The sequence below is a fragment of the Salmo trutta genome, chromosome 28 (assembly GCF_901001165.1).
Source record: "Salmo trutta chromosome 28, fSalTru1.1, whole genome shotgun sequence".
NCBI lineage: Eukaryota > Metazoa > Chordata > Actinopteri > Salmoniformes > Salmonidae > Salmo > Salmo trutta.
The window spans coordinates 20,057,510-20,073,687 of NC_042984.1; the positions used below are offsets into that span (position 1 = coordinate 20,057,510).

The window sequence follows — 16,178 nt, forward strand, 5'->3', positions numbered from 1 at the left end:
AACACAACCTATATAGGAGCCAATGTCTTTTAGATGTACTATGCAGAAATCACTCCACCATTACCTGGTCGCTAAAATTCAAGTAGTTCACTCTAATTTCAGTTTGTGACAAAATAAGCAAGTACGGTTCAAACTCATTCCATGGAGGGCCAAGTGTGTGTGGGTTTTAGCTCCTCCCTTGGCCTTGATTGATTAATTAAGGTCAGTGATTAGTAAGGAACTCACTTGGGTAGAATATCCCTCTTGAAAATGAACATTTTACCTAGGCTACTTTACCCAATCCAAATGATCCCAGTATTACTCTCCAATAAGGTAATAAAGGATGTAAATGGATGGCTAAGTTCCTTTATATGGAGTAAACGCAAGCCAAGACTTAAGATGGCAATATTGCAGCTGCCAAATTCTATGGGTGGCTTGGATCTACCCAATATCAGGCTCTATCAGTGGTGTGCCCACCTATGTTATATCTCAGACTGGATCACAAATGATGACTCCTCTATTTGGTTAGACATTGAGACTTCTCTTTCAAACTACCCTTTACAGGACCTTTTGTTTCTCACAAGTTTCAAGTCTGTAAAAGATCGCTGTAACAACCCCATTACACTTAACACACTCAAAGTATGGAGGTCAGTTCAACGTTTCCTGGGAAGGTCCAAACTAACCTCTGCTCTTACCCCAATTCTCAACAACCCAGATTTTGTCCCAGGATTGCTGGATGCTGGCTTTAACGTTTGGCTTAATAAGGGCATACGCAGACTAAATGACTTATTTGCGGATAAGATTTTATTGTCATTTGAGCAGATGGTCGAGAAATATCAACTCCCAAAGCAGGACTTTTTCCGTTTCCTACAAGTAAGACACTATATTCTGAAGAGCACCACCTTAATTGGTAACCCTGATATGTCTGTCATTGAAAGAATGCTTTTTTCCCCACAAAGGAAAATGTCTGTAAGTCTGTTTTATGATGCTTTAAGGTCCTTTTCCGCTGTCGACACACAGAGAGTGAAACAAGTGTGGGAGAAAGAACTGTCTGTTACCATTGACGAAGAGATGTGGGAGGACATTTGGAAATATGCAAAAACAATATCTATATGTAATCGTACTAGAGCAATTCAATTAAGAATAATACACAGATTGCATATATCCCCAAATCGCAGACATGCATTTAGCCCCGCTTCCTCCTCTCCTCAGTGTCTCAAATGTAAAACTGATACAGGCACCCTAACACATTGTTTATGGTCATGTCCCAAAATACAAAGATACTGGTCTGGTGTTCTGCAAGAGATTGAAAAGATCCTAGGGGTCGATCTAGAGTTGGACCCAGTTTCTCTACTGTTAGGTCTCCCTAGTAGGCATGTAACTTCTGTGGGTAAGAGGAGGCTTTACAACATCCTCACCTTCGCAGCGAGAAAAAACATACTTTTACAGTGGATTAGTGATAAGGTTCCCTCTATTAAAGATTGGCATAAGATACTATTTGATTGGGTCCCGCTGGAATATCTGACATGTACATGGCACTCTAAGACAGATCAGTTCTACAAAGTATGGGAACCTTACCTAAATTACCTAGAACCTGAAGTATCAGCTATTATGCTGCAAGGATTCTCTTAGAATGGTGATCGATGTATTCCAGAATTACACTGTACGGTCCGTGTGAGGAACTCAACTTCTTGGTTTAAACTGAGCATTTTATTTTATTTATTTATTATGTCTTTATTGTTATTTTTTTCTGTTTATGTTTGTTTAAAATGTATGTATTGAGGGATGCAATGGGGGGGATGGGGTGAGAGAAGCGGGGAGAGGGAAACGGTGGGTGTGTGTGTACGTGCGTGCGTGCATACATACGGATATGTGTAAGCGAGTGCTGTTTCTTTTGCCTTGTCTTTGTTGTTGTATCTCTTAATATGGGTGAAAATTGTGAAACTCCAATAAAAAAATACTGTTACAAAGTAAGGAACTCACCTCACCTGGTTGTCTTAGTCTTAATTGAAAGGAAAAAACAAAAAAGAGCTAACACTAGGCCCTCCATGGAATGAGTTTGACACCCCTAGTATAGAGAATCATTGTTCCGTCTAAACAGCTGTGAAATATATTTTCCATAACCAAAAATCTTTTATTTTCAGCTGTTTTAAGCTGGTGTACACAACTAAAAGTAAAAGATGAAAAAACGAAGGAGTGTCTTTGATATGACGGCCTGCACATGCGCAGTTTGGAGCGAGACGACAGTTACTGTAGACCGGATGACGTGTTTCTGCACATGAGTTTAGCTAGCCAACGTCGCCATGACATCGCATACAAGTGTGATCTGGGATTTCTATTGGAGAAGCAGTTTTTGCCTATCTTCATACTGTACTGTCTTTGGTCAAAGTATATCTGCATTGCTTGCTCTTTGTGGTTATATAAGCACTTTGTAACATTGATTGATTGATATGTGATAGAGAGGTCAGGAGGAGCTCTGTGGACCCTTCGTGTCCTGAAGTAATTTAGCCATTCATTGTAGTGATCGCAATCTTTAGATGGTTTGGAACGTCAAACTGAGAGTGGCGTAGCCGTCTAAGGCACTGCATCTCAATGCTAGAGATGTCACTACTGACCCTGGTTCGATTCCAGCCTGTATCACAATGGCTGTGATTGGGAGTCCCATAGGGCGGTGCACAATTGGCCCAGCGTCGTCTGGGTTAGGGTTTGGCCAGGGTAGGCCGTCATTGTAAATAATAATTTGTTCTTAACTGACATGCCTAGTTAAAAAAATTTTTTAATAAAAATAAAAGTGTAGGGAGTACAGGGTCTAGCATGTCTCTCGAGGAGGCAAAAAATAGATTTTGGCTTGGAAAAGTTGAATATTTTCAGAAGGAGTAGGGTAATTGGTTAAGGGAGGTGGATTGGAGGTTGAAAAGATTGAGGGAGGCAGAGGACGGGTTTCAATCTGTTGAAGCTAGAAATAACAAGGGTTAGGGTATGTTGAGGAAGATTGGTGTCAAGTTTAAACAGAGTGAGCCGGACGCCAGTTCAAGTTCTGGAGGTGAAATGGAAGGGGTAGAAGGTGTTGTGAGGAACTTGGTGCCCGAGCCTTGCATCGATGGTCATGGTCATGATAAAGATATGTTTGGTCCAGTGGGAGTGAGAGTTTTGAAGAGGGTGGGACCAGGCCTTTTGTGATGTTTGTATGTGTTTCTTCAGATTAGAGGGAGCAGGCGCTCCATGTGACGTAACTTGGGGAAAGACCTGTATCTTGCTTTGCGCTTAAGTACATGGCACCATTGAAGGGAGTGATTTCTGGGGTAGTGTTAAGTGTGGAGGTCGAGCAATTTAAGTTGAAGATTCCTGGTGTTTGTGACGCCCGCCGTTTGCTGCGATGCAGATTCTGTGGGGAGTTATGCTGTTAGAGCTTTTGTGCCGAATACACTGCCGTGTTATAGGTGCCAGATTTATGGGCATGTCACAGCAGTGTGTAGGAGGGAGATTCTAAGATGTGGGAAGTGTGCAGGAGGATATGGGACCGAGGAATGTGTAGTTTTGGTGGGAAAAGTTATAAATGGATCACTGGAACTTTAATAATGCCACTTTAATAATCAAATCAAAGTTTATTTGTCACGTGTGCCGAATACAACAGGTGTAGACCTTACAGTGAAATGCTTACTTACCAACAGTGCAATTTCTAAAACAAAATAAAATAAAGGTATTAGGTGAACAATAGGTAAGTTAGGAAATAAAAACAACAGTAAAAAGACAGTGAAAAATAACAGTAGCGAGGCTATATACAGGCACTGGTTAGTTGGGCTGATTGAGGTAGTATGTACATGTAGGTATGGTTAAAGTGACTATGCATATATGATGAACAGAGAGTAGCAGTAGCGTAAAAGAGGGGTTGGTGGGTGGCGGGACACAATGCAGATAGCCTGGTTAGCCAATGTGCGGGAGCACTGGTTGATCGGGCTAATAATGTTTACATATCTTGCATCACTCATCTCATATGTATATACTGTATTTTATACCATATTTTGCAGATTGCCTATGACAGTCATTGCTCATCCATATATTTATATGTATACATTCCTTACTTAGATTTGTGTGTATTAGGTAGTTGTTGCGGAATTGTTAGATTACTTGTTAGATATTGCTGCACTGTCGGAACTAGAAGCACAAGCATTTAGCTACACTCGCAGTAATATCTGCCAACCATGTGTATGTGACCAATACAATTCGATTTGATTTGTCAACTTTAAGGGTGTCCGTGTTTCTGGGATCAGAGGTGTCCGGTGCGAGAGAGGCAGGTTGAGGTGTCCAGGGTCAGAGTAGAGCAGAAGATGTTGTAGGCTGAGGCAGTGAAGAAAGTAGAGGAGGGTGGATGAAGGGTGAGGGATTCTGAGAGGATCCTTGTGAATAGTAGATCTGTGACAGAACAGAGGGATAGGCCAATGAGTGATACAGCCTATGTTTCAGTAAGGTTGGCTTCTTAGCGTTCATAGCAATGGTTATAAACTGTATCGCAGAGATGGAACGTAAGTCACACAAAATAGATATTGTTGTGGCAGCTGCAGAGAAGTACTTGGGGGTACGAGATTTGACTTCAGAAGAGTTAGAGGGTGTGTTGAGTGGTAGAGATGTCTGTTTGAACTACTGGTGCACAGCTTGGACACCCATGCATACCCCACAAGACATGCCACAAGAGGTCTCCTCACAGTTCCCAAGTCCAGAACAGATTATGGGAGGCGCACAGTACTACATAGAGCCATGACTACATGGAACTCTATCCACATCAAGTAACTGATGCAAGCAGTAAAATTACATTTAAAAAAAAAAACAGATTAAAAAAAAACTTATAGAACAGCGGGAACTGTGAAGCAACACAAACATAGGCACAGACACATGCTTACACACAAGATAACATACGCACTATACACACACGTACACTTGGATTTTGTACTGTAGATATGTGGTAGCGGTGGAGTAAGACACTGAGGGCACACAGTGTGTTGTGAAATCTGTGAATGTATTGTAATGTTTTAAAAATTGTATAAACTGCCTTAATTTTGCTGGACCCCAGGAAACGTAGCTGCCTTGGCAGCAGCTAATGGGGATCCAAAATAAATACAAATACCTTACCATAACCGGTTTATGTCACGTTCACGTGCTAGTCCAAACTAGCAAACTCAGAAATGAAATGTCAGACTTACTATCTCATTGTAGTTATACACGTCGCATTCAACCAGTTAGCATGTCCTGAATCATTATAATTTAAAACTATTCTGAGTGAATACAATTGCACTAGAATTGTCATATTTTTTAAATATTTTTTTTTATATATATTTTTTATTCATTTATATATATTTTTTGTATGTATTTTGTATTTTCTTGTTTATAGCTGTGTTTTGTTTTGTTAGACATGTTTGATGTAGTGATGTAAGTTGTTGATAATTTTGTATAATGAATTAAAAAAATTAAATAAGTTTATGCCCTTCCAATAAGAAAAAGAGAACATGGATGAGAAGCATGCAACGAGTTGTATGCGTTGTTTTTAACTGTTTATTTGACATTATCTTTGGAATGAAAACTTTTTGTAACAGAGTAACAATTGATTTGATAAAATATAATTATCTGTGTCTGTGTGTCTGTCTGTCTGTAGCCAAGAGATAGATAGAGAACTCTAGTGCCCAAAACCTTGTTTCAGCATGATGACTTTCACCATTTTGAAATAGTCAACTGGGTTGGACTTCGAATGGGTTAAGGAAGGATCAGCCAATGAAGTATACCCGTGAGCAAACACTCCATAACTGCAGGTGGCACTAAATCGCCAACCTTGGCTTTATACCTGTTCAAACAACACACTCCAGGACTGTATGCACCTTTTCAGTTTCTTTGCCAACTCATAGAAGTAGTAATAGAAGAAGATTATTGACTACTTCAAAACAGGGGTTGGAACCAAAATTATTGTCAATTTTTACATTCTGAACAGAATTTTTTTTTTCAACTAGCAAAAAAAAGTTCTGAACCGTTTAGAGCCCCCCCAAAAAGTACCTGTTTATATTGTTCCTTTCTATTCCTTTTTAAACCTCAGATTTGTTTTATTTTTTACATGAAGCTCAACATTAAATCACTAAACCAATCAGTGCTGATAGAGCAGTTTACTATGGAGCTGGCAAGCAATAGCCTAGTGGTTTATATGCATGATAGACAGCCAAGTGTACAGCGCAAGATGAGACTTACATTTTGTGAGTGGTGAGAGAGCAAGAGAGGGAGGAGGAGGCTTGAAGCACTGAGAATCTTGTTATGATATGGATTATGTGAATTAGGCCCACAGAATTATATCTACGGATGAGAGGCTTCTATGAAGTAACTTTGAATGTCTGAACTTCTGAGAGTTGCCTTAACATTGGACCAGAGCTAATGTTAGCTAGCTAGATAGCTAGCTAACAAGCTTGTGTGTGCAGAGCAGCACCAGAATAAAAAATATGTCTTACCTTTTTGTAGTTAATAAATCCAATGTGAAACGTGATAACTATAGTATCCTTAACTAGTAATGAAAAAGTTAATCAATTCTTCTCTAATTAAAAATCTCTCCCTAATTTCTGAATCACGCTTGTAACTTCGCGAGTAGGATACAGTAACCTAGCCTTCGCAGGGGGAGGGGCAGGTAGCATAAACAGACTATAAACGATTTCCATCTGACAGGCGGGCACTGAGTGACAGAGTCAGGCCTTTGTATAGGTACTTTGTTGCGTTTATTTGTGGGACTGAAAAAAACATGCCATGAACGTAAAATAACATGATTAACCGTTTCCCATGCTTTTAAAATAATTGTTCAGTTCCGGAACAGTATAGATCACTTTCGTTCCCAGTTCTGATTCTGTTCCTCAAAAATGTATTTTTTTTCCTATTTTGTTCCTTGAACCGGTTCCAACCCCTACTTCAAAATGGAAATGGCTTCAATATCACTGCCCGTGCTCTCACGGACGCCATAGTAGTACAGATTCAATGATGCAATGTCTGTAAGTCTATGGTCTGAAGTCATTCCAAATGTTGTGACGCTGGACGTTGCTAGGGGGCAGTCTTTCACTGGTCTGTGTCTACTCACTCTCTCGTTGCTTCGGCGCGCAATGACTTTCAAAGTGCTAACTCAAGCTGGAAAGCAAAAAGCACATTGGCTGGAAAAACGGGGCGGTTAGCTTGTCCACACAGAAACTCGACGACGAAGTGTCAAATTCTCCCTGAGGGTTGCCGGTTAGCTTAATTTCGACACAAGATTTTGAAATAACAAACTGTACTTTTGGCCACAAACGTGAATCGATATTGGAGGTGAGTAATTTAGCCAGCTAGCTAATGTTAGCTATGCGTTTGATTGGTATGTTAGCGGCGGAATTCTAGGTAGACAATTAGCCTAGCTAGCTAGTCTGACCACAGATAGCTATAAGTCTTTGTTTTGACAGTTCTGACAACTAACTAGTGTAGCTAGCTAAGAAAATGGGAACGTTAGCTAGCTATCTGCGAATATTCGTGTCTGGTGACGTTAACTGTTAGTTCGCTTTAAGAATCAGCGTTAACTAGCTATTTCGCTAACTACTGCTAACAAATGAAATATAATTGTATTGGTCGCCTACACATAATTTGCAGCTGCACCGAAATGCTTCTAGATAGTTTCCAACATGGTTGGAAACTAACGTTAGCCTATAAGCTGATTGAATGCCAGCACACAGTAACGTTAGCTACAGACGGACAGTTGCAGTTTTCTTTACCCTGACAACAAAGATCACAAGTAAAATGACTGAGGAGCCAGTTAAACTCATCTGACGTTAACCACATAATCTGACTCTTGACCGTCTGTGGCTGGGCTGCCAAGTTTATTATTCACTTCACGCCATTTTATCCAGTTGTCAGCTGCCAGCAACTCTTTGGATAGCAAATCATATTGTTAAACCTCAGGTTAGTTTGAAGTTGCTTTCAACTCATTGGTTACTATTTGTGGCTTTGAACAGTCCAATGACACAATCAATGTTCCTGGGCTGTTTCCTTCCTCCTCCCCCACAGCTAGCAGTAAGTAATGAGGCAGGAGGATTGAAAGAGGAAGCAGGTGTCTCAGCGGAGTATTGGGGAAGGAGGTGGAAGAGGACAGGATGCTTGAGGAGGCAGGCCAAGCAGGCACTGAGGTGGAGAGAGATGAGACGGAGATGGGGGGCATGGACCTGATGGCGGAGGTGGTGAGGCTGAATTTGGAGCTCCGGGAGGCCAACGAGGAGAAACTACAGGCGGCCCGTTATGGCTTAGTGGTGCTGGAGGAGAGTGCTGAACTGAAGAAGAAACACACCCAGCTGGAGGAGGAGTACGAGACCCTCAAACAAGAGCAACAGCAACTTAAAGAGGTCAGCAGAAATGTTCAATGTCTATAGCTATTCCAACCTTACAGCTACTACTACGTGTGCACGCTGGTGACATTTTCTGTGATAGATTTTGTATTGCTTTGTCTAATCAGGCTCCACACGAACTACTTCAGTGTGAACAAGTGCCAGTCACGCGCTGCTCTGTATTGACCAACCTGGGATTAGCCACACAATGGACTTCCTGTTAGGACAGAAGCTTTTAGCTAAACTGTTCTAAACCAAGAAATAATCACAATCATGATGTTGCTCGGGAGTTGTTCTTAATCCAGTGTTACATAGAAATGTATGAATTGCCTACTGAACATTTGATAGGTTCCATGAAGATACTCTATCATGTTGAACTCTGTTACTAACTTGGCTGAATGACAGTTTACCCAAGACTCAAGAGGCATAGCCAAGGGTTCATATGAATCATTCAGTTTGTGTGATAGAGGAGGATAGGTCGGTTTCTGCTCCTGTAGTGTCGTATGATGTTGATGTGTATAGATGTGATACTGTTTATCTCTGCTAGGGATCTGTGATGGAGGGATGAGAGCACATTAGTCAGCATATCCCATGTTGGAAGTGGAAACTGGAATTAATTTTAAGCTGCTCTGTTGAATGTAGACTGCATGGCATTAGAGGGGTGAACAGGGCAGGGAAATATATTATTTGTAGCACGCAAATTATTATCACTGGTATTAAGGTTAAGCGGCATTCATGTAAATAGATCATCTCATAAAAATGTATATTGTAATGGAACGTACAGTCACATTCTGACTTGCTTTTGTTAATTCATTATTCCAGCTAGTAGCATCCAACATAGACCCTGCACAAATAGGTCTACCATTCTGTTTTAAAAGCCTCATTTTAAAGTAATATTATTTTTCACTTTCAAATGTATGCAAAACAAAAACAAATGATTTCAAATTTTAACAAACCATAACTCTTGTGCACAATGACGACTTTGAACAATTTACACAGGGGGAAAAAATAAAATTTTACTGGAAAAACTGTGCAGAATTACGGTAAAACTCCCTCAGTTTTATTGTTACCAAACTTTGTATCTTCAGTTTGTCCTGTAAATGTGTTTTTTAAATTGTTAAAGTAGTCCTTGTGCATAGAGTTCTATGGTTTGTTAAAGGCCCAGTGCAGTCAAATGTAATTTCCCTGTGTTTTTTTATATATATTTCCACACTGAGACTGGAATAATATTGTGAAAATTATGATAATGCCCTTTTAGTGTAAGAGCTGTTTGAAAAGACTGCCTGAAATGTCAGCCTGTTTTGGTGGATGGAAGTTTTGGCCTGCCTGGAGACATCACCAGGCGGTAAATTAGTTGATAGACCAACAAGACACTTCCAAATCTCTCTGCCATAACAGCTAGTTTTCAGTTTTCCCCTCCCCACTCAAGCCACTCCCAGACAGTCCTAGCAAAATCTTGCTTATGGAATTGCTCTTTGCTAAGAATCTATTTGTTTCTTTTTGACCATTTTAACTGAAAACACAGTAAGGTACTTAATTGTTACCCAGAAAGAATTTTATATTATGATTTTTTTTTAAAAGGCTGCATTGTAGGGCTGGGCAATATATCTATTGAATTCGATGAATTCAAATGTATGTTTTTGCGTGATATTCCAAATGACCGTATCGCAAGAATCACGTTTTTATTTATCCCTTTCATGAGCGTTTGTCTGTTTGTTCTGTCTTTTTGGTCTTGTTTCCTTCGCTCTTCTGTGCTGTGTGCACCTCACCATTTACACCAGAGATCTGTTTATAATGACGAGATGCTCATGTCTCTACCCTAACAATGGGAGTCGTTGTCCCAAATGTGGGAATGCAGGCAATAAGCTTAGATCCAAAATAAGTTCATTAAAATGTATTGGGCTTATTTTGGACCGATTTTTGGTGAGCGTGAAACCCCTCGCTTCTTCCTCTCTGTTCATACAAACACACCAAGCCCCTCCCCTGCCACTCACAACAACAAATATGAGAGATCACTTCTTCTCTGACAAGCGGTTTCAACTCCCTATTTGCATTTGAGGTTTGGTCCAACAGAATTGGTCATATGGACACTGAAACACATTGAAATATTATTTTACTATAATAGAGAAGTTAACGATACCCCTTTAATGTCTCAACTCCGCCAATTGCGACACTACTAAAAGGGGATTGTCATTGAACATAGATTCTGGGAAATGTATGCTCAGTTTGTCACGCACGGCATTGCGGTACCATGTACTGCTTACAGCATTTTAGCCAAAGACTGTTTTACTAGCTGTCTAGTCTGTGTTTTGTAAATGTGCAATAAGCGCAAAACACAATTCTATAAGGAATTGGCCACCCGTTCTCATTCTGAGAAAAGTTAGGCCCCTTGATTTCAACATGTGGACAGGCTAGCATGCTGTTCAAACTGTTGGGAGATGGACAGTAGGGTGTGTTCAATCATAACAATTTAAACTGTTATGCCTTGTTAGCTTGCAAATAGATCCAAGTAAACTTGGATATAAAGATTAACTGGCAACTCACTAGCGCGTGGCCTTGTGCTTGAGAGATTGTTTGAGACCAGTGTCTATAATGCCTGCGACAAAAAGTTCGTATTTATTAGTAAATGTGCATTAAGCATGGTTCTGGTAAAATTTGTAGCAGAAAGGCCATTTTCATAGACTTGAAAGCTAACTAAGTGATTATTGCAAAAAAGCAGGTTAAACTATTTATATTAAATTATTAGTGGTTCTTATGCAGGGTTGGAAATTAACACCTTCCAAATCCGGAAGGATTTTTGTCATTGGCTGGTAAGAATGTCTATTTCACCAGCCACGTGCGCGGGTGGTCACACATCATTTGGGAATAGTTTTTTTGTCCGAAGGCCATATGTAGAAGTTTGGTTGAGTTGACAAGATGGCTACTAAGTGTGACCTTTTTCCTCGTGTTTTTTGACCAGTTATATAATTTTGTTCACAGCTAGGTTGTTTTTTTTCATTGTTTTAGTTTTCCTCAACTTTCTGCTGCTTAGTGGTGGGGTGTCGACCCCAAAATAATAGATTCCTTGCCCATCAACTCCCATTTCTGGGTGTCAAGCTTCGATTACGCTAATAACCGACTCCTCTAAGATTCAGTATTTTTGCAATTGAGGAAACTAGTTGCCGTAGGCTACTTTCGAGAATACTGTCACTTTGTTTACAGCAGAGAGCGAGGGGAGGGGCATACAGTCAAAACCATGCATCGGTAATCAAAAGATGTATAGTCTATCGCAATGCTGTGTCTCTCAATTTCTTGACTTGCAATGTCTCGCGCAAGTTCACTTAAGTACGGCCTATCAACGAATAAGCTAAGCTATTCTACATGGAACAGACCGAAGACCAAACACACTAGCGTTTTTCATAGCAAAGAGCAGGTGAGCCAGGGGGAGGGAGGATCAGGGCAGGCAGACACAGTCGGAACTGTGCGCATAGGCTATATCTTGGTAATCTGTATCTTGCAATGCCTCGTTTATTCACCTAAAGTATATATTAGGCTATCAATGAGTATGGCTAAGCTATTCCTTATAATGCCAGTGAATTGAAGTTGAACATCGCCAAATGCATCAGTTTAATTAGGCCTAAATCTGCAATAAAAAGTATTGTGCCTATATCTTTTTAATGAAACCCTGGCTGTTGATGTCCTAGGTCAGGCTCTCCAACCCTGTTCCTTGAGAGCTAACTTCCTGTAGGTTTTCGATCCAACCCCAGTTGTTACTAACCTGATTCAGTTTATCAACCAGCTAATTATTGAATCAGATGCGCTAGATTAGGGTTGGAGTGAAAACCTTCAGGATGGTAGCTCTCCACTAACAGGTTTGGAGAGCCCTGTCCTAGGCAATAGATCGCAAAGCAGGCTATCCCTGCTAAACTTCTTGGAAATGGCAAGTTCACTTTCTCATCCATAAATGCATCTCAAGTACAAATACGGTTCAGCAGTTCAAATCAGCAGGATGGGGGGCATTGTTATTAGGACGGACAAAGACGTGAAATATTTTCACGACTAGAATAAAAACCTCCAGGTTTCCGTCATAACAGTCAGTTAAGTTAGAAGAAATGAAGAATTACAGGGTGCAGTCTGGAAAAACTACTGTGTGAATCGGCCTCTAGAATAACGCACATGCTTGGATAGTGATTACATAACCAAAGTCTCTAGTAATACCGTTTTGTTTTCGAAATGATAGTTTCCGTATTTGACCATATTAATGACCTAAGGCTCGTATTTCTGTGTGTTATTATGTTATAATTAAGTCTATGATTTGATAGAGCATTCTGACTGAGCGGTGGTAGGTAGCAGCAGGCTCGTAAGCATTCATTCAAACAGCCAGCAGCTCTTCGCTGTGCTTCAAGCATTGAGCTGTTTATGATTTCAAGCCTATCAACTCCCGAGATTAGGCTGGTGTAACCGATGTGAAATGGTTAGCTAGTTAGCGGGGTGCGCGCTAATAGCGTTTCAATCGGTGACGTCACTCGCTCTGAGACCTTGAAGTAGTTGTTCCCCTTGCTCTGCAAGGGCCGCGGCTTTTGTGGAGCGATGGGTAACGATGCTTCGAGGTTGGCTGTTGTCGACGTGTCCCTAGTTCGAGTCCAGTTAGGGGCGAGTAGAGGGACGGAAGCTATACTGTTACACTGGCAATACTATAGTGCCTATAAGAACATCCAATAGTCAAAGGTATTTGAAATACAAATGGTATAGAGCGAAATAGTCCTATAATAACTACAACCTAAAACTTCTTACCTGGGAATATTGAAGACTCCTGTTAAAAGGAACCACCAGCTTTCATATGTTCTGAGCAAGGAACTTAAACGTTAGCTTTTTTGCATGGCACATATTGCACTTTTACTTTCTTCTCCAACACTTTATTTTTGCATTATTTAAACCAAATTGAACAGGTTTCATTATTTATTTGAGGCTAAATTAATTTTATTGATGTATTAAGTTAAAATAAGTGTTCATTCAGTATTGTTGTAATTGTCATTATTACAAATAAATAAAGCGGCCGATTAATCGGCATCGGCTTTTTTTTGGGTCCTCCAATAATCGGTATCGGCATTGAAAAATCATAATCTGTCGACCTCTAGTTCCTACACATCACCTTTAGATATTCAAACAAAATAGGCCTTTTATAGGCTAAGTTGATGAGTAAATAGGCAGTATCATGCTCATGTCAGTCCTCTAAAACACAAATGTAGTCTTCCTAGTAGGACTCTGCAATAATATGGTATGTGCAAATCCGTTTCAGTGTACTTTGGGAGTCGAGCAAGAGTCCTCTCCTTCGACTCCAAATATCCTGGAGTTGTGCGCCACTATTTCTGCTAGGAAGACATCGTAGTCAGATTTTTTTCATCACAGATAAGCGAGTACCGAAGTTACCATGGTAATGGCCAGTCCCTAAAAGTGGCAGCTGAACATTTGTCTCACCTGATGATTGTGCTTGATTGAGCATGGATCACTCCTAAAAACTTTTATTAAAACACCCAAATACTTTAGTTGTTCTCAAATGTATTTGTTTGCGTCTACATTTCTACTTAGGAGCACATCATGTACTCTCCCCAATTTCGATCTTGTCTAATCGCTGCAACTCTCCAATGGGCTCGGGAGGTGAAGGTCGAGTTATGCGTCCTCGGAAACATGACCTGCCAAACCGCGCTTCGTAACTCCCGCCCGCTTAATCTGGAAGCCGCACCAATGTGTCGGAGGAAACGCCATTCACCTGAAAACCGGGGTCAGCCTGCAGGCGCGCAGCCCACCACAAGGAGTCACTAGAGCGCGATGAGCGAAGTATGATTATGGCCGGTTGTGATACAGCCCGGGAATGAACTCGGGTCTGAAGTGATGCCTCTAGCAATGCAGTTCCTTAGACCGCTGTGCCCCTCGGGACAACCTTTTTATTGTTTATGTCAAAAATATTTTGGCTGGTAAAAAAAAAATAATCAGTGGCTGCTAGATTCTTTTTTTATCCATCTGCCACAGCAGCTGGTGGACCACAAATAAGATTTCCCTACCTATAACTTCATAAGCCCTTCAGTTATTTGATTATTGTTCACTGTTTGAAATGCAGTGTTTTTGATCTTTTTAATTGTACAACAAAGCATATTTAGAGAACATTTTAAAAGATCTAGATATATATATATATATTGTGAATCGCCCATAAATTAGAAAAAATTGGGATATGATTTTTTTTAGGCCGTATCACCCAGACCTACTGCATTTGAAATCAATGGTTTTTGTTTGGTATACATTTTAAAGTGGAGTCTCAGTGTAATTCTGTTACAGTGGAACTTCCCATCATGCATTGCATGTTGTGAGTAAATACCATATTTTATGTAACTGCATGTTCAGCAAAGGTTGCTTGTTCACATTTCTTTAGTAAATTACATAATCGGACCAGTAGGACTTATTATTATTATTATATATATTTTTTATTACTTGTACCGAAGCTGAAGTCACTTGTCATCCCCCAAAAAGGCCAGTAACACCATTGGCCGAAAGGGTTGAGTACATACCAGAGATCAGAATTTGTTTTCTGCGCTTGCCCATAGACGAGAGGAATCATGACATAGACAAAACACCCAATATATTTAGTTGAGCCAAATCTTTTCGAATAGCCTATTCAACTCTGCTAGAGCTGTGGCACGAAGTAGCCGAGGGCTATCTCTGTGTGCTGAAGTGTATAGATGAAGTGAGTGACCCAGTCAACGAGCCTCGCTGGCTGTGCGTCTTGTGATGGGTTGTAAAGTCATCATGGGCTGCAGAGTAACACTGCTGTCCTCAGAACTGGATCATTATAAACTTATTCACATGTTTGTCTCATCCTCTTCTCTTATTAGGCTACTATATGCATTTTATGTAGGTTGCACATTGCTAAAATAATATGGAAATAGGCTTAGACCAACTAGGCATTTATTTCATAAGCTTTTCTCAGCTGTAGCCTGTTTTCTTTTGACTTGTCATCTAGATATTTTTTGTTAAATTTCACTTCTTGTCTCCCCAAATATTTGTCATAAAAAAAAAAATAGCATGGACTCTGACTTCCATAATTATTCCCATTTAAAACCTGCAACTTTAGGACATTTAAACACCTATTAGACTAGTTTTGAAAATATTCTTCATAAATGTATGGTTTTATGATATTTCAGATAGTAGGATTAGGCTTTTGGTTGTTTGATTCGCAACAGCAAGGAGGGATTTTTTTTCTTCTGGTCTCGCATGCATCATTTTTGTCTTAACTGCTTTGCTCAACTGTAAGCTTTGTTCAAATTTCTCATTTGATTTTTATATCTTGATTTTTATATCTTGCTATTTGGCCTATCTCTCTCATTATTACCATAGGCCGTCACATGTTTTTGGGGTTATTCAAAAACAACTTTGAACTTTCTGAGGGCCTAGAACTGATCATGAAATAATGCGGTAGGATAAATCTATCATGCGTTAAACTGAAAGAGTGGCTTACTAGGCCAAGTCATAATCATATAAAATGTAGAGAAAATACACAATTTGAGTTTCTATAACAATATGACAACTGAGTGTCCGCTATAAAATAGACTTCGGCTATTGGCCCAGATCATCCTACATTTTTTGGAGAAAGAAAATAAAACATTTCTGACCGGTTATTTTGCACTGCCTTGTTAAGACTTGCTCTGTCTAAAATGTTTTCTTCATCCAATTCTGATCAGAGTAATTGTTTGATATTGGTATATTTTCTTTTACTGAGAACTATTTTCTGGTTGTCTGATTTATAAAAAAAAAAATTATAAAAAAAAATATATATATATATATATATAAAAATGTATATGTACTTGC

At 39.8% G+C, this 16,178-nt stretch overlaps 1 protein-coding gene across 1 annotated transcript in view; it reads left to right on the plus strand.

Annotated features, from left to right (window-relative positions):
- Positions 1-6,989: 6,989 nt before the first annotated feature.
- LOC115165757 (protein bicaudal D homolog 2) overlaps positions 6,990-16,178 on the plus strand; it is a 42,864-nt gene continuing 33,675 nt past the window's right edge. The window contains exons 1-2 of the mRNA XM_029719101.1: positions 6,990-7,296; positions 8,026-8,357. Coding sequence (XP_029574961.1) covers positions 8,112-8,357 — 246 coding nt within the window. The 5' untranslated portion in view covers positions 6,990-7,296; positions 8,026-8,111. The remainder of the gene's footprint in view (positions 7,297-8,025; positions 8,358-16,178) is intronic.